Source organism: Copadichromis virginalis, linkage group LG16 (assembly GCF_057382275.1).
Source record: "Copadichromis virginalis isolate Kocher_CV1m ecotype Utaka linkage group LG16, C_Virginalis_male_GT1.1, whole genome shotgun sequence".
Lineage (NCBI taxonomy): Eukaryota > Metazoa > Chordata > Actinopteri > Cichliformes > Cichlidae > Copadichromis > Copadichromis virginalis.
This window is the reverse complement of record NC_140633.1, coordinates 5,368,552-5,391,574: the sequence shown is the minus strand read 5'-3', so window position 1 is coordinate 5,391,574 and position 23,023 is coordinate 5,368,552. Positions and strand designations below refer to the sequence as shown.

General features: G+C 42.5%; 1 protein-coding gene across 3 annotated transcripts; it reads right to left on the bottom strand.

The window, feature by feature from the left end:
* Nucleotides 1–699: 699 nt before the first annotated feature.
* ccdc93 (CCC complex scaffolding subunit CCDC93) lies at nt 700–22,973 on the bottom strand. 3 transcript variants are annotated; one of them, XM_085434999.1, is made up of 24 exons: nt 22,821–22,973; nt 22,190–22,303; nt 19,911–20,005; nt 19,544–19,655; nt 19,034–19,132; nt 18,042–18,098; nt 17,812–17,912; nt 16,845–16,874; nt 16,446–16,482; nt 16,218–16,316; nt 15,485–15,535; nt 15,200–15,286; nt 14,796–14,909; nt 14,572–14,634; nt 13,660–13,733; nt 10,168–10,249; nt 10,003–10,077; nt 9,800–9,871; nt 5,604–5,712; nt 5,405–5,487; nt 5,193–5,230; nt 4,984–5,068; nt 4,614–4,727; nt 700–1,319 (listed from the first exon to the last, which is right to left on the bottom strand). In XM_085434999.1, the coding sequence occupies exons 1-24, from the start codon at nt 22,905–22,907 to the stop codon at nt 1,263–1,265; spliced, it is 1,935 nt and encodes a 644-aa protein (XP_085291125.1). In that variant the 5' UTR covers nt 22,908–22,973; the 3' UTR covers nt 700–1,262. The 3 variants fall into 3 exon arrangements, with proteins under 3 accessions (XP_085291125.1, XP_085291126.1, XP_085291127.1); XM_085435000.1 differs by lacking the exon at nt 16,845–16,874 and having other exon boundaries at nt 22,821–22,972; XM_085435001.1 differs by lacking the exons at nt 22,190–22,303; nt 22,821–22,973 and having other exon boundaries at nt 19,544–19,618; nt 19,911–19,974.
* Between the last annotated feature and the right edge of the window lie 50 nt (nt 22,974–23,023).

Below are 23,023 nucleotides of genomic sequence, written 5' to 3'. Positions count from 1 at the left end.
TCATGGATTTTTTTTTCACATTCTGTCTGTCACAGTTGAAGTGTACCTCTGGTGCAAATTACTGACCTCTGTCATCATTTTAAGTGGGGGAACTTGCACAATCGGTGGCTGACTAAATACTTTTTTGCCCCACTGTATGTGGACATCACATTTTGGGTTATTTAGACCAAAATACTCAATTTTGCTCTACAAGGGCCTGATATCCACTTACGAAGACATTATAATGCTACAGTTCTAATGAAATTTTAAACGAATATCCTCATATGTGGCTCTCATTTTTCTTAGAAACAAAAAATAGGTAAAAAAAAATAATCTGCTAATTCTTTGTTTTTACACTCATCAGGTCCCAATCAGCCCAGATATCAAAGAGAAATTAAAAATGCATGCCGTGGAAGAGTTCGGGTCTCAGGAGATTAAGGTTATCTGCTATAAAAAGCCAGACCAGGAAAATCTCCTTAATGTTTTTCTGTTTTATCATCAGTTACTTTGACACAAAGGCTGCGACGCTTACACCTCTAATGAAGTCTCACAAGTGTCAGTACTGATAAATGATCAGAATTACATTTCTGACTGTCTGAGGCAAAACTGAATCGAATTGAATCGAATCAGGACCTTGTGAATTGGAATTGAATCAGTTATAGAAATCAGTAACGATACCCAGCACTAGTTATCCTATCTGAGATGAGACAGACCACAGAGTTTGCTGTTTGTATAAGCAATTCTTTATTCATTAAATACTGCATCCATGGTGATTGGATGGTACATGGAAGACAATCTTCAGAGGCATGTAAATACACCAGGAAACTCTCCAACACAAAACCATCATTATTACAGGTTATGGGATTCTCTTCACTGTTGCAGCCTGAACTCATGATCATCATAAAGACGTACGTATAGTTCACAGTCAGTGCAGTGCGGGGAGTTAGTAAAAGTTGCCCAGTATTATTAAACACAATGTCATGACTTGCAAGACTGTTGTGGAGCTCTGGTTAAGTTTTTTATTGTTATGTTCACCATGAAATGTAAAACATTAGGTAGAACTGGCTGATCGTGGTCTTAATTAGTGACACTATGATGTTACAGAAGGTGTGATTAAAACAATGATTTGCATTTACGTCGTCCAGTCTGCTGCATCTGGCACATGTGAAGAACACAGTTCATGTCCAGGATTTTATATGAAAGTCATCCAAGTAATTCGATTAGTAACTGGTTTGCATCATATTTATTACTTAGAATGAGACACACCAACAGAAGGGTCGGAGCTAAGAGGCTCCTTTAGCTCTCAGTTTAGACAGCAGCATCTCATTCTTCCGACACTCCTAGTGGGGAAAAAAGTTATTATTGTTACATGATCATTACACTCAGAGGGTCATTGTTGAAAATTATTATAGCACATTTCCTGAAATACAGATTATGGACCTCAACAGCAGAAAGTAACAAGCCTTTATTTAAGGCAGACCTATAGTAGAAACTAGGATGCAATGATCATTTTTCAGTATAAAGCCTAATCTCAATCCACTCAATCATGACCTGTGATTTACTGCAAAGCATTTTTAATTCTGAGGCGACTCTTTAATCAAAAAGACAGCTCAAATCAAATCTGCAAATCTTGTTGATTAAAGCATTTTTTTTATTAGAGTGGGTTGATATTGGCTGATGTTAGCTATGATCTATAGGTATCGACAGTTATTATGGGAAATACACAGGAAAAAACAAAGATATATATACACATAAAAAAAACCACCACCACCAACAACACACACAAAAACGAGACCTGGGAGAAACACCTTTTAACAATGTTATTTGATGGCACTGCACAGTTTGTCCACTAGATGGCACTCTTCAACTCTGTGTTTGGAAAGCTACAACCGCAGACACCCAATTCAAACACTGGGAGGCATAAACAAGTAATCTGATGACATTATCTATATTTAACATTCATATTAAAACTTCATTCTACTCCTTTTTCAGCATGCACATTGTAGCTATAGAGACACATGAAAACTTGAAGTTTTTTCTTCTTTTCTCTTGTTATTTCAGTTATATTTGCATGTTTGAATAGAACATGGGTAAGATTTACACTCCCACTTTTTCATATTTAACTGTGTTTGCTGAAACAAAAGTGTTGCTTTATTGACTGCAAACTATACAGCACACAAGTCATGTAATTTATTTGGTTAATTTGTTTTAATATATTATGACACACTGTTTTCTAAATGGTGGTGTGCACATTTGTTTCACATTGTCTTGTGATCGATTTGCATAATTTGCAGTGAATATTTTTTCTGTTTTCTTGAATTATCAGACTGCTTTTTTCATTCTTTCCTGGTTTAAGCTAAAGAGAAGGCTGAGGATGGCGCTGGTTTAAGTGCAGAAGCCCACCAAACAGCTGACTAATCAGCTGATCTACTCCATGGCAGGACTGCCAAGGACAGACTCACAGCCTGAGTTGAAGAGGTATAGCTTGTTACCAGAGAGACAGAAGGCAGGAGAATAAACCAGCTGTGCTCTACTAAACCATCTGAGGTATACCCTGTCATGATTCATGCCTACTGTCTCGCACCACAAATGAACCAGCTGCTAATGGATGCGACACACAAAGAACAGCTAACTGAAGGCCGGACATTCCCGAGTCCCATGGATCCCCAGAGGAGACTGGTCCCATCCAACTACCAAATATGTTTTCTCACTACCACATTGAGGCTCCCGTCAGGCATCATAGTGGCTAAGGTGAACAGGCTTATGGCTCGATACATGAGTGGAGCCACAGAAAGGAATTAGCAGGAGCACCACCGGAGGGGCGAAGCACCACCAACTGGTGGACAGAAGAGTCACTCAACAGTGCAAGACCAGACCTACCTGTGGGCTAAGCCTATGACTCAGTGCCGCACACATGGATCCATGAATGCCTAGAACTACAAAAGATCAACAGGACCCTAAGAGCCTCCGTTAGGAACTCCATGGGGATGTGGCGAACATCACTACAGGCCAGCTTCAAGCCAATAGGATGAGTCACTATCAAGAGCAGGATTTACCAAGGAAATGCTCTGTTCCCACTGCTGTTCTGCATAGTCCTGAACCCCTGGACTGGAATGGACCAATGCCAACCACCTCCTCTACATGGATGACATCAAGCTGTATGCCAGGACAAGACATCGATTTACTGATCTACACCAACGGCACTGGAATGTCTTTCAGGCTGGAGAAGTGTAGTTGGATGGTAACTACTACTTAGTAGTCAGAACTGAGGGGATTGCAGACAAGTACTTGGTAATCCCACGGGCAAATGGGAGCCACAAAGAGGCTCCAACCACCAAATACCTGCACACAGTAAAAAGCAAGTCCACAGGACTCAGCTGAATGGAAAGAACAAGATGGACCTCAGGTCCTCACTCTGAAAAGGGTGGAGTGCCCATTCTGGGTCAGGGACGGGAATGGGAAGTATCTAGGGGTCTTATTCACAAGTGAGGGGAGGGGGGAGTGGGAGATCAACAGACAGGTCAATAAGCGGTAACCTGTCAGTCACGGTGAAGAGAAAACTGAGCGAAAAAGCCAAACTTTCGATTTACCGGTCAATCTACGTCCCCACCCTCACCCTGAAAGAACAAGATCATGGATGAAGTGGTGTAAATGAGCTTTCTCTGAAAGTTGGCTGGCCTCTCCCTTAGAGACAGGGTAAGGATTTTAGACGCTGGATTATCTCTCTCGGCTGGCCGAGCTGGAGGAGGAGGCTGAGGAGGGGGAGGTCTGCTGCGCCCACGACCAGGCAGCAGAAGAAGATGGATGAATGGAAATTCACAGCACAGTAATGTTGTCTTTACCTTACAATATAAAGCGCTTTGAGGCGACTTGTTCAGATGTGACAATATATTCTATAAAAATTAAATTGAATTATTGACCTGTTTTATAGTAAAGTTTCGGTAGCTTCTCTGCATTGTGTTAGCACATGGCATTGAAGAAAATGATAGTAATTCTAATTTCTTTCTTATATTTAAATGTTGTATCGTTACAGCACATTCAGATAGAAATCTGCTAAGAATTTTTGTTTTGTATTTCAACCCTGTAAGCTGAAAGATCTAGAGGTGGTCAGGAGAGAGGATGTTCAGGGACTTATTTTAAATGCTTCTATGTCTTAAATCAGGACAATCGATAAAATAATGAGTGGGTTAATTTGAGAGAAGATGACTGAGTGAATAACTTTCTGTTGAATGTAGCTTTCCAAACTGAGATTGGGAGAAACTCGGGCATGACTGCGAATGACCTCACATCATTCTGAGGTCATTTTTCAATAAAACACCAAACTATGAAACATTTGTCAACAAACACTAACTGTTCACTTTTGTAGGCACAGCCATTTATCACTAACGCTGTCTAACACGGCAGTCGTTGGTTGTGACACTTGATTTTTTTGCTTCACAGCCATTCTGAAGGCTACAGTTTGTATCTTCCAACACGATTAGGTGTTATGTTTTGTGAAACCCATCTTTATCCCTAAGAATAATAGCTCACTATACCTTACTGAATAGCATTCATCTTTCATTGTAATGGTATGCTCTAACTGTAAATGCCCTCTCAGAAACAGCCAGCAGCACTTAAGCACATGCTTTTCTTACCTCTTTAAAGTCCTTGACAGTTTTGAAATACAGCCTCTGCTTGTCAAGGAGCTCCAGGTACTCATCATTCAGCTGATCTCGCCTCATCTTGTTCTCCTGCTTCTTTTTCTCCATCTGAAAAAGCAGAGAAACACATGCCGTACCAGTACTGCGGGAGTCTGTCTCGAAACAGGACAAACTTTGCATCATTAGGCTGTGACATGCGGGTCCATATACCCTGAGCTCATTATCTTATCTGTAGTCAGCATTATCAAAAACATTTTTGTGTGTTCCTGATACTGACCACTAAATCTGTAATTTGGTTCCATCCCTATAACGCACGTTTAAAGAGAAGAGCAGCAGAATTCCCCTTTTACAGAAAGACTTGTACCTTGATGCGATTCTGTTTGATTCCCTCGACTATCTGCTCCATCTGTTTGAGGAACTGCTCTTTGGCAGCTGAAGACGACATGGCTCTGAACAAGAGTAGAGGACGTTAGCACTGTTTCACTGCAATGAGCTAAGAAACGTACTGATAGAAAACTATTCACTGGAACAACATCAGTGTTAGACGTGACAAATGAGCAGAATTATACTTACTGTTGGAAGTTGTCATGAATAGAATTCAAGAGGTTCACCTACAGAAATTAAAATTTTGTTATGAATAGCATTAAGTACGAGTCTATTTGTGACACTTACCAAGGTGTTTAATCAGTCACATGTCTCAAGTGAAACAAAAGCCAAATGCTATCAGAAATTTTACTGGCAATCATTGCGCACCCTGCTGACAGGGGTCTGCTGTGGTTACTTACCTCCTTCTCAAGATAGACTTTCTTATCATCCAGTGTATTATACAGAGTGAAGAATTGCTTAGTCTCTTTGTGAGTAGCAGAAACTGAAAGGCACAAAAAGAACAAGCATTTCTTTATAACTCCTGATTTTTACGGGGTTCATTTGTGACCTGCACACAGCAACAACACTGGTCAAAGCAGATGAACAGGAGGAAATTACCTTGACTGTAGAGTTCAATGAACCTCTTCTGATACTGTGTCAGCTCAGCTCGGCTTGGCACCTCATCAATCTTCCTCTGCAAGATGGCAATCTCTCGGTTCCTGCGAGCCTGTGAAGAGTGAAGCGATATATACATATATGAATGAGTGAATACGTTCCTGATGTAGTTATCACTTGGGCTTGCTACATCGATCACTAAACAAGACTTTTTGTCCACCACTAAATGCGGTTGGTTAGTGATCGCCAGTTTGTCCATCTGTAACTTGAAGTCTCCCCTGCTTCTAAAACATTTGTGAATTCCAGCGTAGTACTATGATAGGATGCCACCTGTGCAACAAGTCCAGTCGTGATGTTTCCTTACTAATAAATATTCCACGGTCAACTATTGTTGGTTTATAACAAATATGAAGCCACTGGGAAGGACAGCAACGCAGCCAGGAAGTGGTAGGCCATGTAAAAGTCAAGAGCTTCGTGGAATGGGTTTCCACAGTCGAGCAGCTGCATCCAAGCCTTACATCAAGTGCAATACAAAGCCTCGGATGCAGCTGCTTGGTCATGGAAACCCATTCCATGGAGCTCTTGTCTAGGTTTGGGGGTTGCCAAGTGTAAAGTTTGGTGGAATGGGGGATTATGACGTGGGGTTATTTTTCAGGAGTTGAGCACATACCCTTAGCTCCAGTGAAAGGAGACTTTTTGGATAATTTCATTCTCCTAACTTTGTGGGAAAAGTTTGGGAGAATGCCCCACATGCCATCCCAGCCTACCTTCAAGTTTGCGCGAAAAATATATGAGTGAAGCCTTACAGACTCAGCTGTTGCCCGGATTAACAAGGTATGTGTCCGTTATTGAGGAACCAGTATTGAGAAGTGGGCTAATGGAGCAAGAAGGCACAAGGGATGAGAATAGGGAGCTGGTGGTATATTAATATGCAAGTAATTCTTGTGGAAGGGGTTACATGAAGAGCATGTAGCACCTATGGATTTTCTGACACCCAAAATCTAGACTAAAAGTAAACAACTACTAGGTCAGGGTTCTAAGGAGCTTGGAACGAAAAGCGTCTGGACTTCTTTAAGTTGCTTGAAGACGTTTCACCTCTCATCCGAGAAGATTCTTCTGTTCCAGGGTCAAATGGTGGAGAGTCCCAGATTTAAGCTCTGTGGAAGTGTCCCCCCCGAGAGGGACAAAATGACCTCCCAATGATCCTCTACCTAATCACATGAGCCAAGGTGTGAAAGCGGGTGTGGTTCACAATCAGCCAGGGTTTCAGGTGAGCTCATTGGGAAACCTGGCCCCACCTTATCATGTGATTCATGTGATTTCCTGAGGTCAGATGGCCCAGGATGTGAGTGGGCGTTAAGGTGTCTGTGAAGGGATCTCAAAACTGGATTATAGATGGCAGACAGTTGGTGTCATAAGCCCCGCCCTCTGTTCAAAGATGGTCGCCCACAGTGGACATAGATGCTTCTTTCACTCCTCTTTCAAACCATCTGTCCTCTCTGTCCAAAATGTGAACATTGGCATCCTCGAAGAGTGACCTTTGACCTTTAGATGCAGATGGACTGCTGAGTCTTGTCCTGTGGAGGTGGCTCTTCTGTGTTGTGCCATGCGCTTGTGAAGTGGCTGTTTGGTCTCTCCGATGTAGAGGTCTGGGCATTCCTCGCTGCACTGTACAGCATACACCACATTGTTAAGTTTGTGTTTTGGTGTTTTGTTTTTCGGGTGAACCAGTTTGTGTCTGAGTGTGTTGCTGGGTCTGAACACCGGCTACATAGGGGATGACAATGTTGTTGCGTTTGTCTTTCTTTTCCTCCCTCGCTGGTGTCTGATCGTCTTTTCTGTGCCTCTTTGCTGACTTGATAAAAGGCCAATTAAGATAATCACATGTTTTAAGCGCTTCCCTGACATGTGTGTGTTCCTTCTTTGTCCCTTCAGGCAGTCAAAGAGGTGGTACTGGTCCATGTGTGTGGGCTTCTGGTAAACTTCAGTGTTGACGTTTCCATTCTCCTCAATGTGCACAGCACAGTCCAGGAATAGCAAACAGTCATCCTTTGTGCCTTCCCTGGTGAACTTGGTGTTTTTATCCACAGCATTGATGTGAGCAGTGAGGGATTCTACTTCGTGGGTTTTGATTTTGACCCAGGTGTCGTCTACATATCTGTACCAGTGGCTGGGTACTCTCCCTTTAAAAGAGCCAAGAGTCTTTCTCTCTACTTCCTCCATGGAAAGGTTGGCTACAATAGGTGACACCGGGGAGCCCATGGCACAGCCATGTTTTTGCCTGTTGGTCAGGGTTCCAACATCTGGAATAAGCATCTGCAATCACAACTAGAGATGAGGTCCAACACAATTCTTGCTGCAAGTAGGAGCCAGTACCTCAGGTGAGGGGGGAGATATCATCATCCCCACCCTCTGAGATTAGGTACCAAGCACTAAGAACAACTAGTGCATTGAAGACATTGAGTGCAAGAGAAGCGGACCTAAAAAAAAGAGGATCATAACTAAGCTGGAAACCTGGACCATCCATAGCCAAATACCAAGACTACGTGACATACACTCTGGAGGTCTACCAGAAGATGTGAATGAAGGATTATGGACAATCCTTGATGTGACGATCACTGAAACAAACCTGACACCATGGCAGCAGTGATAACTGAGGCGATCGGCTCTAAGATGAACAGCCACAAGGAGCAGTACCCTCCACGGAGAAAGAGATTAGAGGCCAAGATCAAGGCAGCACAGATGGAAATCAGTCAACTATTGGAGCTGCACAAAGGTGTGAAAACAAGTACAGCAAGCTGTCCATTCCCGAGGCCTTGGAAACAGCCAAGCAAAGACTCACAGCCTTGGCTTGCCGTCGAAGAGACCACAGAGATAGAAGCCAGGGAGATAAACCAGATGTTCTCCAGTGAACCATCCAAGGTGTATTCTCAAGCAACAGCCCCAACAAAGCTGCTAATAGATGAGACACACTGAGAATGGCTAACTGAAGGCAGGACAGTCCTGATCCCCAAGGATCCCCCCCAGAAAGGACTGGTTTCAGCACAACATGGAAGCTCCTGTCAGGTGTTATAGCGGCTAAGATGAATGGGCAATAGATAAGTGGGGCCCAGAAACACCAGAGGGGCAAAATAGCAGCTACTTAGAAAGCCTTACCAAGTTTTATCAGAATTCATTCAAACCTTTTTGAGCTAGCGTGTTTACAAACAGACTGATTACACAGACGCATGCAGACACTACCAAAAACATGACGTCCTTGGTGGAGGTACAGGAGATAAAGAAACAGCTTCTCGGAGTTCCCCGTCCCGGTCCTGGGGCCAATTTACTTTTCATCATAAAAAACATCCTTTTTACTCAACTGCAGAGTATCACGAAGAGATGGGTTTGACTCAGGGACTTGTGTAGGTAACTACCCAAGTGCTTGCTCAAGGGGGTCATTTGATTGTTGGGATATACTCATTATTATTGTAGGGTTACAATATATAGTGTCACAGACATGGGGGACAACACCCCTTTCCTACTGGTAGAAAAATGCACCACTGTCAACCAATCAAAATATGATGTGGCAACACATGGAATTTGGCTGCTTAGGAAGAGGGGAAAGATTTGGGAGTGACAGCGGTGAAAGAGAGCGAGAGCAATAGCGAGTTTTGTAATGTGAGAGATTTTAATCAGCTTTTCTGCCTCGGTTATCCCCTCAAAACTGAGTCTTCTCCCAAACCAACAAAACACAAACCAAAAATCAGCAAACATAACTCACAAAGAAAGAACAATATAGAAGTGTACCAAAGACTAAAAAGAGTCCATGGTTTAATAACTGGTTAGTGAACTGATTTACTCTTTACCAGGAGGTTTGTGTTAGTTTAGATCACTGGTTCTCAAAGTGTGGGGGCGCAGAGTTCTGACAGGTGGGGCGCAGGTTACCTGGCAGGAAAGTCACGTGGAACTAATGTTTAACATCGGAATCACTTTTACGGGAGAACAAAGAAATTCGCGGCATGCAGGATAATAACATGCGCAACCGCTGCAGCTGTGTGTGTTAGTCGACAGCCGCAATAAAGAGGTGTACAAAAATTGCAAACACGTGGTCGGGTCTGTCGCGCATCGTTTACAGCGGTGCTGAAACCCAGGATTGGGGCGCGAGAGACCCGACCACCTGTTCGACTTACAGTTGTTACGGTGGTTTAAGAAGTAGTTACCATGAGCAGGCGGATCTTCTGTAGCTTCTCTCTCCCTGTGTTGTACTGTTTGTCAATCAGCTGGTCCCTCTCCTAAGGAAAGAGAAAGTGCTGTAAATCAAATCTGAGTGGAAAGCTCAAGTTAACTTTCACCTACTCACAATCTAGGAACAGCAACAATGACTTTATACTTTAAGAGACGACAGCCAGCGTATGATATGTACCTTCTCTTCCTCTGTATCCTGTCCTGATGCAGACTTTAGCTCCTGAATGTTCCTCTGCAGACGAGCCATCTCTTCCTGCATACAGAGCTCAGGCATTAAGAGGAAGAAATGGTGCTAGTGACCATCAGCAGGATACACAGTGACAGTGATTGCATCGATGCTCACTCTGCAGTGTGTGCGGAACTCCTGCTCCTGCTGCTTCAGGTTCTCGTTCATCGTCACCAGAGCCCTCAGCTTATCGAGCAGCCTGTTCAACAAAGAAACATTTGATCAGAAAGTCACCGACTGATGAAAGGAGACACATTTTGTCACTGCCAGTAACCTCATGTGTTTTAGTACAATTGTCACTAAAACTTCCACAGTCGATTCAAACTCTAGCATTAAATATAAGCTGGTTGAGGCAGAAACAATATGGACTTAATTCTGATCAGAGTCTGGAGAAGGAATAGTTTATTCTTCATACAAATGGAGCAGCAGGGAGTACATACTGGACATGGGGTGTCTGTGTTTGTGGTGTGCTAACAGAGAAGACAGCAGCATGTGTTAGTTAGTAATGTAAACTAGGGCTGCTCGATTATGGCAAAAATGATAATCACGATTATTTTCACTGAAATTGAGATCACGATTATTTGACGATATTTATTTAACCCCTTAAGACCTACTATAGAACCAAGTCCACCAGAGCTTATATTATTTTTATTTATTTTTTGTACATGCTGTAGTGCCATTTGTGGGAGCATTTCAAGTTGCTATACATCAATACAACTGTTATAGCCCATATTTTAATAATATGTATGCATTAAGTGCATAGTAATTACATAAATTGCAAAAAAGTGCAATAAACTACAAAAAAAATTGAAAATCGCTTCTGTTTTGTTTACATATATTTCTACTTGGAGAAATTTAAGAGGTTTATCCCTCAAAACTTTAAATACAATAAAGTTGCAAAAAATAGTTTCCCACCACAGGAAATTTATTTTGAGTGTCTTCATAGTTTTATTTTGGAGATACAGCAATTTTTATATACTGCAGGAAAAACAAAAAACAATCCTATGATGCAAATTTGCAAAGAAAACAGCAGGTGCATCATTTCACTGTGGGAAGTGTTACGAACAGCTGATAGGAACGGCAAAGCGTGTTTCTGGAATATTATGTTTTTGTTCCTGCAAGCGCTTTTTATGCAATTTTTGCAAAGCTATATGTGGAAGGAAACCGTGACCGAGGACAAGCTGATGGCATCAGATGTAAGTACAACTCCTCCAGTTTCATATGCAAAACAAATTATTGCGCTAGCTTACACGGTTCAGGTTCTACAGGGATTTAAAAATAGTTACGCAAAACGGAGCTTACTGCTCTGACCGGCTTTAAAGGGTTAACAATGACTTTAAAAAAATAATGTAAAATGGTGTGCAACACCACTGAAGTTTTTTTTTTTTTTTTTTTTTTAACTCTTTTCAACCAACGGCAGTCACTCTCCAAATAACTTCTGCTTAGCTTTCCGAGCTTCCCTCGGGTCCTCTTAATCAGCGGTCTCCAACCTTTTTTGCGCCACGGACGGTTTCACGGACCGGCCTTTAAGGTGTCGCGGATAAATGAGGGAGGGGCTAATAATCGGCTCAGTCATTTTTAATGATCGTTGAAAGCCCAGATCGTAATCGTGATTAAAATTCGATTAATTGAGCAGCCCTAATGTAAACCAGTTAATAACACATTCAAACAGACTCATCAGGCAACACAAGAACAACCATGAGACTGCTTACTGAGCAGCACACGGATGCTTCCCACCACATGGACTGCAAAAGTACAAATGAGCAGGTCTATTAACAGGAAATAAACCTATTATTACTCAAAGCTGCTTCATAGATGCACAGAGGGCAAAGTCCAGTGTCGGGTAGGCCCAGAATCACGGGTTACATTTGCTGCTGCACTGCTGCAGCTGAACAGGCAGCCAGTCATTTGATTTTAAAGAACTTCTTCACCACAAGATGTGACTGCTGTTGTTTACACTGGACTTTCAACACTGAGGAGACGTCTTCATATATCATAGCATGTGCTGCTATAATGATATTAGACATCATTTTGGTGGTGGTCAGAGGGCCCGGTGGCGCCAGTGTCCGGCAGCCTCGCCTCTGTCAGTGCGCCCCAGGGCAGCTGTGGCTACAATGTAGCTGCCATCACCAGTGTGTGAATGTGTGTGTGAATGGGTGAATGACTGAATGTAGTGTAAAGCGCTTTGGGGTCCTATGGACTAGAAAAGCGCTATACAAATGCAGGCCATTTACCATTTTGTGATAGAGGTGATTCATCTTTTACTTGTTTGTTCTAAAAATAAATAAATAAATAAAAAAACCCAAACAAACGACATTGGGCTGAGCTGACGGCGTGTTCGTTGAAGGTTCTTCGATCGTTAGTTGATTTTAGAACCTTGATGATAGTTTCAATGCAAACGAAGTGTGGCAATAAAAACAGAATAGCAAAAACGGAATAGGAAAAAATGATTGTTTTTTTATATTATTTTTCAGTAAATACTTTCTGTCAGTTTTTCCTGGATTTATCAGAGTGCAGAGCGTGAAAGGAGAGTCCAAAAAATAAAATACAGGAGGTTCACAGCAGGCAATTTACTGCATTTTAAAACGGTGCAATCCATGCATTATTAGTAAAACTGCTGGTAAGCCATCTACGCAATAGATTTTTTTACAAATAGTGTTATTAAAGTGTTTATTTATTCATTGTCAGGATTCAATCGGGTGCTGCACTTTCGGTTCATGCTCCAAAACCCTCGCATGTGGCAGAATTACAACAATTCAAAGACGAGCGGGCCGAACCCCCCCCCAAACCACAGGAAGGGGGCAAAGACTTTGTCAACACCACTGTAGAGATCTACAAGAAGCTGCTCAAACCAGCTCTGCAGATTAAAGGGTCGAGCCCATTTTAGTACAGCAATCACACACTATGTTTGTCAATACAAAATGTGGCAAATCCACTTAGCCAAGAAAATGGATCGAACATCAGTTACAGAAACAATCGCCTTCAAAAAAGGGCCGTACAACAAAAACTGACCAACATCAGAGCAACATACATGCTGGCTTCCTGCAGAACTTTTCCTTCCCTAGCCAAACAGGAGTACCTCCCATCTCTACTGAAAGGGATTCTGGGAAATGCAGTCTTCTAAAGATAATATGTATTGAACGCTCTTTCTGGGCAGAAAATGAAATCCATAATTAGCAGCTCTCAGATAATCTGTTGCTGGCAATAAATCACTTACAAAATAACCCACAAAATGCTGTCATCAAACCACACAGAGTGCAGTAAAGTTACAACATAAAATGGCATATTATGGCAACAAGCCCATCAGTAGGTGCCCATCTATGTTTGACAGCACATTTTACCTTTATTTTTATTCTAATGTGGAGCAGACAGTGTCCACATTACAAAGGTGCTGTGTAACTACCAGTACATTCAATTTTACTCCAACAAGAATATATACTAGGTGGGGAACTGGTTGATGTATTGTTAAAAAAAAAGTGTATAAAAAATGTATATTCAAGATTTAGATTAGAAAACATTTCAACGCACATGTGTGTGAATATTTTGAGTTCGCAGTTCTTGAGAATAAAACGTTAGCAGATAACAGAAGGACCGTTTTTGTTGACTCACCTCCTGTCAGCCTGCTCCTCCACTTCTTCCAAACACACCAACTCTTTCCCCAAAGTCTCTGACACCTTTGTAGCCTGCAAATTAAAGCTACTGATCAAAGCATCTGAATGGCTGATAGCTCCCTGAAATGTAAAACATATTACACTGGACATTTCACTGAACGTTTTAGCTCAGTTCTTTGCCAAACAGTTTTGACTAATTCTATTTCAATGTGAACAACTCTACATGTACATGCATGTGGAAGAGAAGGCGCATCCTGATGATGAGAGGATGAGATGATGGATGGCATCCCAGGGAGTCTCCTCCCAGATCTGGACCAGAGCTTCAGATGGACCAAAGAGGTCAGGCAAACGTGTGGCCCAGGCATTGGTACCAATATCCAGGTGCTGTTAATCGAATGTAGACCAACGGTCTTAAAAAAGCAAAAATGCTGCTCCTCAGTGGAAAGTGTTATGGTGTTATTATTACAAAAAAAAAAAAAGATTCCCAGAAGTGGACCCAGCTCAGACAAACTCCATAAATACTGGCAGCAGCAGCTGGTACCAGTACACCCATACACCAGTGCCATCAAAATCCTACGTCGCCTTGTTCTCAAGTCATCGCATTTGCAAGACTTTCAGAAAACTTGACCTCTGACATTTCTGATTCCCTGTCCTGTGGTGACAACAAAATAGGTCACTTCTTAAATGCAAAGGTGATTTTGTGTCCCAGCTCATTTTCTGAAACACTGTGTGTGTGTGTGTGTGTGTGTTAAACAATCACAGTGTAATATATCAGGTGTTGTTGTTCATTTGAAGGACCAGGTGTTTTTCTATCATTAAGAGGCTGCACTTTCATTTGTACCATGGTTGGAGGTAAACCAGTGGATCAGATCCATACTGGGCAGTGAAGTAAGCCTTGACCTGAGCTCACCTCCGTTAGTTTCCTCTTGTCCTCATCACAGCCCATCTTCACCTCTGCATGCTTGGCTTGCAGCTGTGGCCACAAAACAGATACAGTCAAAGCTCTGACACTATTACGACTGCCACAACCACATCACTTCATGCTTTTGCTACATTAGGATCAAAAGTTTGCTTCACAGTTACCGAGACACAGTTGAGGACGGCACATTCATTAAACCACAGTGACCTACACACCTCCCCCAGCTCTTTAGTCTTCTGCTGGATCTGTTTGTTGAGCGAGGCGACCACCCTGTGGTGCTGCTGCAGTGGGCCATAATGCTCATGCTCCTCTGAGGACAGCTCTAACTGCTGCAGGGACACAAGGAGGACACAACAGTCAGCAAAGCAATGCTCTTAGAAAGATGAAGATGTCTACCATTAGGTGACATTCTGGTTTGGATTCATGCTAACTGGTGATTTTTTCACTGCGTTTGATTAAGAAGAAAGTCCGAATGAACACTTTAAAAAGCTGCCAACACACAGCAGCATCTTATATACAGCTGGTGTTTAGGACAGAACTGTACTATAAGATCACCCTCTCTTTGACTAACACAGCAACTGCAGTCTAAACTTGGACCAGACAGTGTAGAGCTGCTTACCTTCTCGGCGTACTCAGAAGCAAACTGTTTGATCTCTTCAGACTGCAGCCCGACGAGCTGACCCACTGCACTTGCTGTCAGCTTCCCCTGAAAACACAGGCTCAGTCACTACCACAGTGCAGCGGTGAGGAAAGGCAACAGGAATCAAAGATTCAACAAGATTATTCAGTGACAGCTGAATATCAGAACAGCCACTATTTGGCTCCTTTACATACATTTATATGTTTGGGTTGTCCGGATGCAGAAATGTTCTGCTTCTCTGTGCCGTGTGTTTTATTTACATACCTCCTCTGTTGCCATGGCAGCCATGTTGGTCATCAACGTTTTAATTCGCATCTAGGAAGAAAATAAATGTCATTTATTTGTTGAACACAATATGGTCTTATTTTATTATTCCAGGCTTTTTAACAGACCGATGACACAGATCACAACAACCTGAGAGCTTCCACACGCTGGCTTTGAGTTTTTCCTATTCATTAGTGAGCTATAGATTTTTGTTGTACTTCTAAAATGGCAAAGCCCACACCAAACAGCATTATTTTAAGGCCCAGGAACAACAGGAAAATCAAGAACAAGAGCACGAGACAGGAGACAAAAGTTCAACCCAAATAACAGTAGACGAGCTCAGTTACTGTCTTATCAAGCTGCTTTTCATTCCAGCTAAAACTAAACTTGGCTCACTGTTAACAGTCCTGACAGTACACAAAAGTTATGATTCACTGTGAATCTCTGTGAGTTTCTGTGGGAGCTGATTGTGGTTCAAATGTGTACAGCTGAACTTTAAGTCTGTATTTACTCTGAGTTGTGGCACTGTTGCCTAGTACTTCCTTGGGTCTTTTTCTTACAGTATAAAGCACCTTCAGGTGACTTACTGTTGTGATTTTGTGCCACATAAATAAAACTGAAGTGAATTAAATGTTTAAACTGAAAGACTTAGCGGATCATTTTTTGCCCTCTACTGTAAACGTGTGCCTAATTTGTCTTTCTGTATAAAATGCTCAGTAAATAAAGTTCTCACTTCCTCTACTGCCTGCAGGTCCTCTTCCTCTGACACGTCAACCACCCCATGAGATGCTGCCTGAGAGCCACCGGCCAGTGAAACCTTCCCCTCATCGACCTGAAAAGGGGCAAAAAGAAGAGAAGATGAAGAACGGAGCAAAATCCTTGCTGACCAGAGAGCAGCCGAACCTCCCTGCAGCTCTACCCACAGTGGAAGCAGCTACAGTCCAGGCCTTCAGGCGCCTACCTTGTCTTGTTTGCTCTGCTTGCTGAATCCATATCGCCTGGAAAAAACAAAACAAACAACGAGTATGAGATATGACTTCAGATTGGAATAAAGTTTACTCTTCTTTTTACCCCAAACCCCCAAAATTCATTTACATCATGCGATAAAAAAGTATCAGCACAAGAAAGCGCATGAATCCATCAGGTGGACAAACTACATGGTTCCTCGATCTGCAGTGTCTGTTTAACTAAAAAACATAAAATAAAATGCAGGAGTGCAGTGAAGCAGCACCACAGTCCATCATGCCAAAATAAGTGTGCACTGTTTGCATTCTCTGACAAACATGTTGAACCACAACACAGGGTGCTGTAAGCAGATGCTGCCCCCCCCCCCAGCTTCACACAGTTATACAGTACTTACAGCAAGAGCTCTGACATTCTAGTACAGAGGCTAGTACAGGGATGGATGAATGAAAAAAACAAAACAATATATCAGATGACACACTGAACATTGTCTAAGTTTAAATCTCAGGTTTTTAATTCTTGACTCGTTTCCTATAAACTAAGATCTACGCTGACACACTGAGAGGAATTAGACACAGAAGGTCAATTTGTGGCGCCCAGAGAAGGAACAGCCCAACGACTGATCCAGCCATAAAACCTCTGTATTCCTATGCATTTACTGACCACCTTATTAGGTGCACCTTGGTGGAGCGCTACCTGAAATCTACGTGGTACAGACTGAACGGTGTAAGAATGTTTACATTATGTAACTTCTGCAGATTTGTGACTTTTAACCTCATCACAATCAATCCTTCTAAAATAAGACATTGTAGTTCTCTTGCCTTTCTTCTGCTGCTTTCTAACACAACATTTAAGCAGGTAGATGGCTGAGCTCATCTGAAACTTTCACCATGTTATATGAAATGTAAAAACATCGGTGGCTGCCAGTCCTGCCCCTCAGCCTCGTAGGAGATGATGTACCATCAGTTTTCCATCGCTGCTCTTAGATAAACAGAAGGCGAGATGCAAAAGCCCTTTGCTGAGATTGGGTCAGTTTTAGATGCATTCAAGTTGTAATTGGGTGGTGTTTACTTAAAAAGAACAGTTTAACAGTTTACTATCCTGCTTGGTCTATAAACATCGGAAAATATGAACAAAGCCCAGCAGAGAGAAAAGCAACAACAAAACGAGGGCACCAACAGCCTTATAAGAATAAATGTTGATCTACAAATGGCTCCAAAGAGAAATGACAGAGAGATCTGACATAACTCAGCGCTTTCTATTTACACGGAAATACAAATAAATGAGACAGACGTCTTACAGCCGCTTTGGCAAAAGATGGATTAACAGGGAAAGTGATGCACATCCCGGATGTGAAAGCTCACCTTCCATATTCCAACAGAGTGGAGTGGACCCTGGACTCCTCATCCAGCAGCTCCTCTGCATTCCTGTGCCTCCTGTACTTCCTCTGTGGTTTGTACACTTCCTAGAAAAGAACGAGGCTCATTCAAAAAAGCCCGGCAGTTATCTAAACAACAGACCTACGATTTGACTTTGCTGATTAAGCAGGTGCATTTCATTTTAGTGTATCGTTTGTATCGGTGTCGTCACTCACCAACACGTCCAGCACTGCCCTCACTGCTTTGTCTTTCCTCTGGACGAACTCTTTATCCTGTCACAGTACAGTGAACAGCACCTCTTACACACAGGACGTTTAATGACATGTGGCCGACCAACACTAAACACATTTCTATGACTGCGAGGGTTGTGATACAGCGCTCATTAAAACTTGAATAACGTGTTAGACTTCTGACACTGAACCCCATTCCTACAATGAGACACGAAGTCCCAACGTTACTTTCTTGCCTTCTTGTGATGTTTACCATGTTAATGCCTTTGTGTCTCATTACTTTCAGTTAGAGTGTGTACAATCATCACTACAAGCCCATAGATCTTCCTTCTTATCTTGATTACTCAATATTTTATTGCCTTATTTTTCTGTCTGACTTTGTATTTCATATATATCATGACTACTTTCTGTTTTCATAAACTCAGTCCAGTTAAAACAATCACACTTGAACGTAGGTCAAGATGTAATTAACCAGAGGAACTCCAGGTGGGCTTCTCTGGAAAATCTTTTGTAGTGTTACGCCTACCTGCCATTTATTATTTTTTGTTTGTTGAATACGAGAATAAGCCCAAGAAAGAGGAAGCAGGTGAGAGAAAGAGTAGAAAGGGGGAGGTTTGCTTTGGAGAGCAGAAACAAGAGAGAATGTGTGTGTGAAGGAGACAGGCATGAAGCAGATGTCTAAATACTCATTAGAATTAAAAACCTGGACTTGACCACCCAAAGAAATGGAAGCTGCACAGGAGAGACGAAGAGACTGCAAGCAGGGTGAAGAAGAGAGCGAGAAGGATGGCGGCAAGAGCCAATGGCACGGTTGACGGGACGGTAGTAAGACCTGTTGCCTGTGTGTACGGTATGGGGATAATGGCACTGAGCAGAGGTCATTAACAACTAAATTCTTTAAGTGATTTTATGAACTTTGTATACAAAGATGTGTCCAGTAAAGCTACGTCCTGGTCTTCATGCTGAATGTCTGTTACCTCTGGAAGGCTGTGGGACTTCTGGAACTGAGAAATGGAGTAGGCTCTCACATAATCTCCCATCTCTTCCCGCGTCTCTATGGCTCGCTTCACCAGCCACTGGCATAAAACAACACACAGCTCATCAAACACAAGGACGAACCAGCAGATACAGACTGACCATGTCCATGCTCCAGCTGGACCTGCTAGCTGTACTGGATCTGATGCCAGCAGCAGTCAAAGCTCATTAGCTAATACTAATGTTACTCACACGCTTCCAGGCGGCTATGAATACGTTCTTTAAAGACAAATCACAAACATCATGTCAGCGTTTTGAATTCTGTAAAGTATGAAACCCTGAAACTGTGATGACAGGAAAACGTCAGCACTGCATGTGGGTGTGTGAGGGTCCGCCTAGGGGAAACACTGCACACTTTAAGTAGACCACTTAACCTTTTCATTAGCACTTTCCTCAGATGCATTAAGCACATTAATGCATCTGAGATTAGTTTGGCTGAATTCTCCGTGTACCTGTATGACCGGGAAAATGTGGATAAAATCCAACCCTTGGATCTGATGGGGTTCCAGGCGATGAGGACACTTCATCTTTGGTAAAACAGAAACAATTTTCTCTGTCAAGGATCTGCAACGAAACAGCCCTTGCCACTGTTAGAAAGAAACCAGTGTGAAACTGCAAAACCCAGACAAAGAAAAACACTTAAAAGGAAGGAAAAATGTAACCAAATATCTGATGACATTATCCATCTGAGCTGCTCCTAAGTTAGCAAAATCATTCATTTTTAACTGGATTCAAATGTGGCTCGTATGATGTGTCACTTTAAATTGATTTATCTGGACCAGTCTAGAGAAACTTGGAAAGAAATCAGCCAACACTCACATTTTTTGCCCAATAGTTGAGTTTTCTTGGAAAAGAAGATCCACGTCTATGTCAAAATTACAGGTGGTGATGCACCAGGTCATACCCCCAACCACCTGTAGAGGAGAACTGTGAGCTGAGGTTTTCTCAGTTAAATGCACAATAACAATAAATACTTCAGTTCACGGTAGAGGTGGTCTAGCTAATCCAACAGAGAGAAAAACCCTAAAACAAACCAAAGAAACCTGTAGTTTCTCTGCTTCCAACTCGACTTCTCTTCCTGTATCAGTGCTGATGTGCTGGTATTGTCTGAATGGCGACACCCATCATTCAGGAGAATACTGCAGTGCCTACCTACACCTAAATGCAGAACATAAATAGAAGTGGCTTTCCCGCTGCCGGTGATATCATTAAACATGATGGCTTTACTGAGACCTTCATTCACAAGGCGTCACCACAGTAGGTCGCTCAGCAGATGCCCTTGCTGCAAACCCAAAGGGATTTGTTTCTCCTCTCGGAAATCAACCAGGGATCCTAAACTTGTTAAGCAAATATCTAAACAAGTACAGGATGGGATTAATGCTAAACACAGTTTTCAAATATCTGGAGTATGTTTTTATTCAGATTTTACTCCAACAGTTCTGACATAAAGGAATGATTCATATCTCTGCTGACTTGATGTTTCTGTGTTCATATAAGTGCCAGTCATCAGTTGCCAGGTTGCAGGGGCAGTAGCCTAAGCAGGCAACCCCAGACCTCCCTCTGCCCAGTCAGAAACACTGCTGCATTTCAGGCCAGCCAAGAAATATCATCTCTCCAGCATGTCTTTGGTGCACACCGAGGCCTGCTGCTGATAGGACAAGCCCAGAACATCTCACCCAGGAGGCATCCTTGTCAGATACGCGAACCACCTCAACTGGCTCCTCTCAGTGTCGAGGGGCAGCATAGCAGCTCAACTATGAGCCCCTCTCCTCACCGTAGCTCTAAGGGAGATACCCTTAGAAAGATAACTAGTTCCCCACAGCGTGATGCTGCATTACACATTTCACTGTAAAAGAACGGCTTCTTCTACAGCACTTTTCTACTCTGAGCACTCCAAGTGCTTTATGCAACTTCACTCACAGCAGAACTTTTTTCTATGCTTCTCCTACATACGTGCTTCTAACTAACATTCACACACATTCATACTCTGACATCACAGAGCAATTTGAGGTTAGTTTATTGCCTAAAGATATTTGGCATGCAGACTGGAGCAGACAGGGATCGAACTACCAACCTTCAGATTTGTGGGTGACCTGTGACTGTACAGGCCAAGTGATAAGGTTTTCCATCTGGCATGACGATTGGCATTCAGGCCAAAGAGTTCAATTTTTGATTCATCAGACCAGATCATTTTGTTTCTCATGGTCTGCGAGGTGTGTTTTGGCAAACACCAGGTGGGCTGTCGTGTGCCTGGCCACTCTACAGGTGTGATTGGTGGAATGCTGCTCAAATTGGTTTGTGCTCTGACATCTACTGTCAACTATGGGACCTTATATAGACAGGTGTGTGAATTTCCAAATCATGGACTGTCATCTAAATTCTCCAAAGGTAAAGTTGTAAATAATAATCTACATGTCATTTATTCATTTATCTTTAATACATTTGCAAGAATTTCAAGAAAACTTTATTTACTTTGTCGTTATGGGATATGGCGTGTAGAATTCTGAGGTGAAAATTAATTTAATACATTTTACAAAAATATTTTCTACATGGGAGGTTGTATCTTGGGTCAAGGTTTTCAACAGGCTGCTTAGAGTCATTCTTTACCACCAGGTCAATGCACCAGTGATTATTACCCACAGATTACTCTTCCTTTCATATATCACATGGAGCCAGCTGTGGTGGTAGAGCTGATCAAGCCTGCAGCCCACATGCTAAAGTGTCTTTAACCAAGATAAGGGGGGGGGTGTAGAGAGAGTGTGTGTCAATGTCAGAGAGTGCTCAGATAAACCGACTGGGTGAATGACAGCTGTCAGGAGGCACTTTGAATGCTCAGCTGAGTAGAATGATGCTACATCAGTACCAGTCCGTGTAGCCAGCAAGTGCTTGGTGGAGAAGTTTGTTTACTTTTTGGTCACACATCACCTCCTCACTGCCTTTATAGTCAGCTTGTACTCGGATGTGTGTTTAGCTCAATTAGTGAAACATTTTTTTGTTTCCACCTTCAGCAGGAACAAGTTGTATTAATCTGCTAAAACCAGTTGGGATGGAAGACGAGCAGAGAGGAAGAAAAGAGCAATCAGAAGTCCAGCGTATACCTTATCAAACGGTGACAATCCTTTAATCCGGGCTCGGAAGTATCCAGCTGCCAGCAGGAGCTCCAGGATCTCTGTCAGCTTCACGCTCTGCTCTTCATCCTCCCGGGTTTCCACCTGCAGGCCAGAAACACTTCATAGCTCACACATGGCTGAGGTCCTAATCCGTCTGCTCTCAGACCTTCACATTTACTCTTCCGTTTTTTGTTACTAAAATTACTACTAGCACGATTTTAAACGTCATTAACTCAATCCCAGAAGGTTGATTCTGTTCGTCTGGACGTAGCGTTTTCACTGGGACAAACGTTTCGTCACCCGTCCAGGTGACTTCTTCGGTCTCAGCTGACTGCAGGTTTCCTCGGTCTTATAAACAGTACTTTCGCACAGTGACTGAAACCAGCCCACTGAAGGAACAGCTGTGAGGTCAGTTTCTTGCTCATTAATCAACAGAAAAAACTTTTTGGGATTTACTTGCGTGGATGGTTTAGCATGCATCAAAACGTTATTAATTCAACATTAACAAACTAGCTTCACCGTTAGCTTCAGTGTTAGCTTGTATCGATATGCGTCCGCAGTGTGACAGCTCAAGCCCATCATCACAGCAGTGTTGAAATCTGATGCAGCTACTTTGTACCTGGATGAGGTTGCCGTCTTGGTCATACTGAGCGCCTATTTTCGACCCGGTTCTTACTCTGTGGAAAACAGACGTAGCCACCGCCATGTTTAACTGCACTGTTGATGACAGTCACGTGACCGTAGCATATGACAGGAAATATTAAACGCAGCGTTTCCAAGTGTGTCCAACGGAATGTATGTTGTATAACAACGACCGAGTGG

Excerpts from the sequence above, each read along its gene's own strand:
- ccdc93 (XM_085434999.1), bottom strand. The coding sequence starts at position 22,907 with ATGGCGGTGGCTACGTCTGTTTTCCACAGAGTAAGAACCGGGTCGAAA. Across the intron at positions 10,078-10,167 it reads AGTTCCGCACACACTGCAGA|GAAGAGATGGCTCGTCTGCA; the intron begins GTGAGCATCGAT and ends CTCTGTATGCAG. Across the intron at positions 5,069-5,192 it reads ATTCATGACAACTTCCAACA|AGCCATGTCGTCTTCAGCTG; the intron begins GTAAGTATAATT and ends ACTCTTGTTCAG.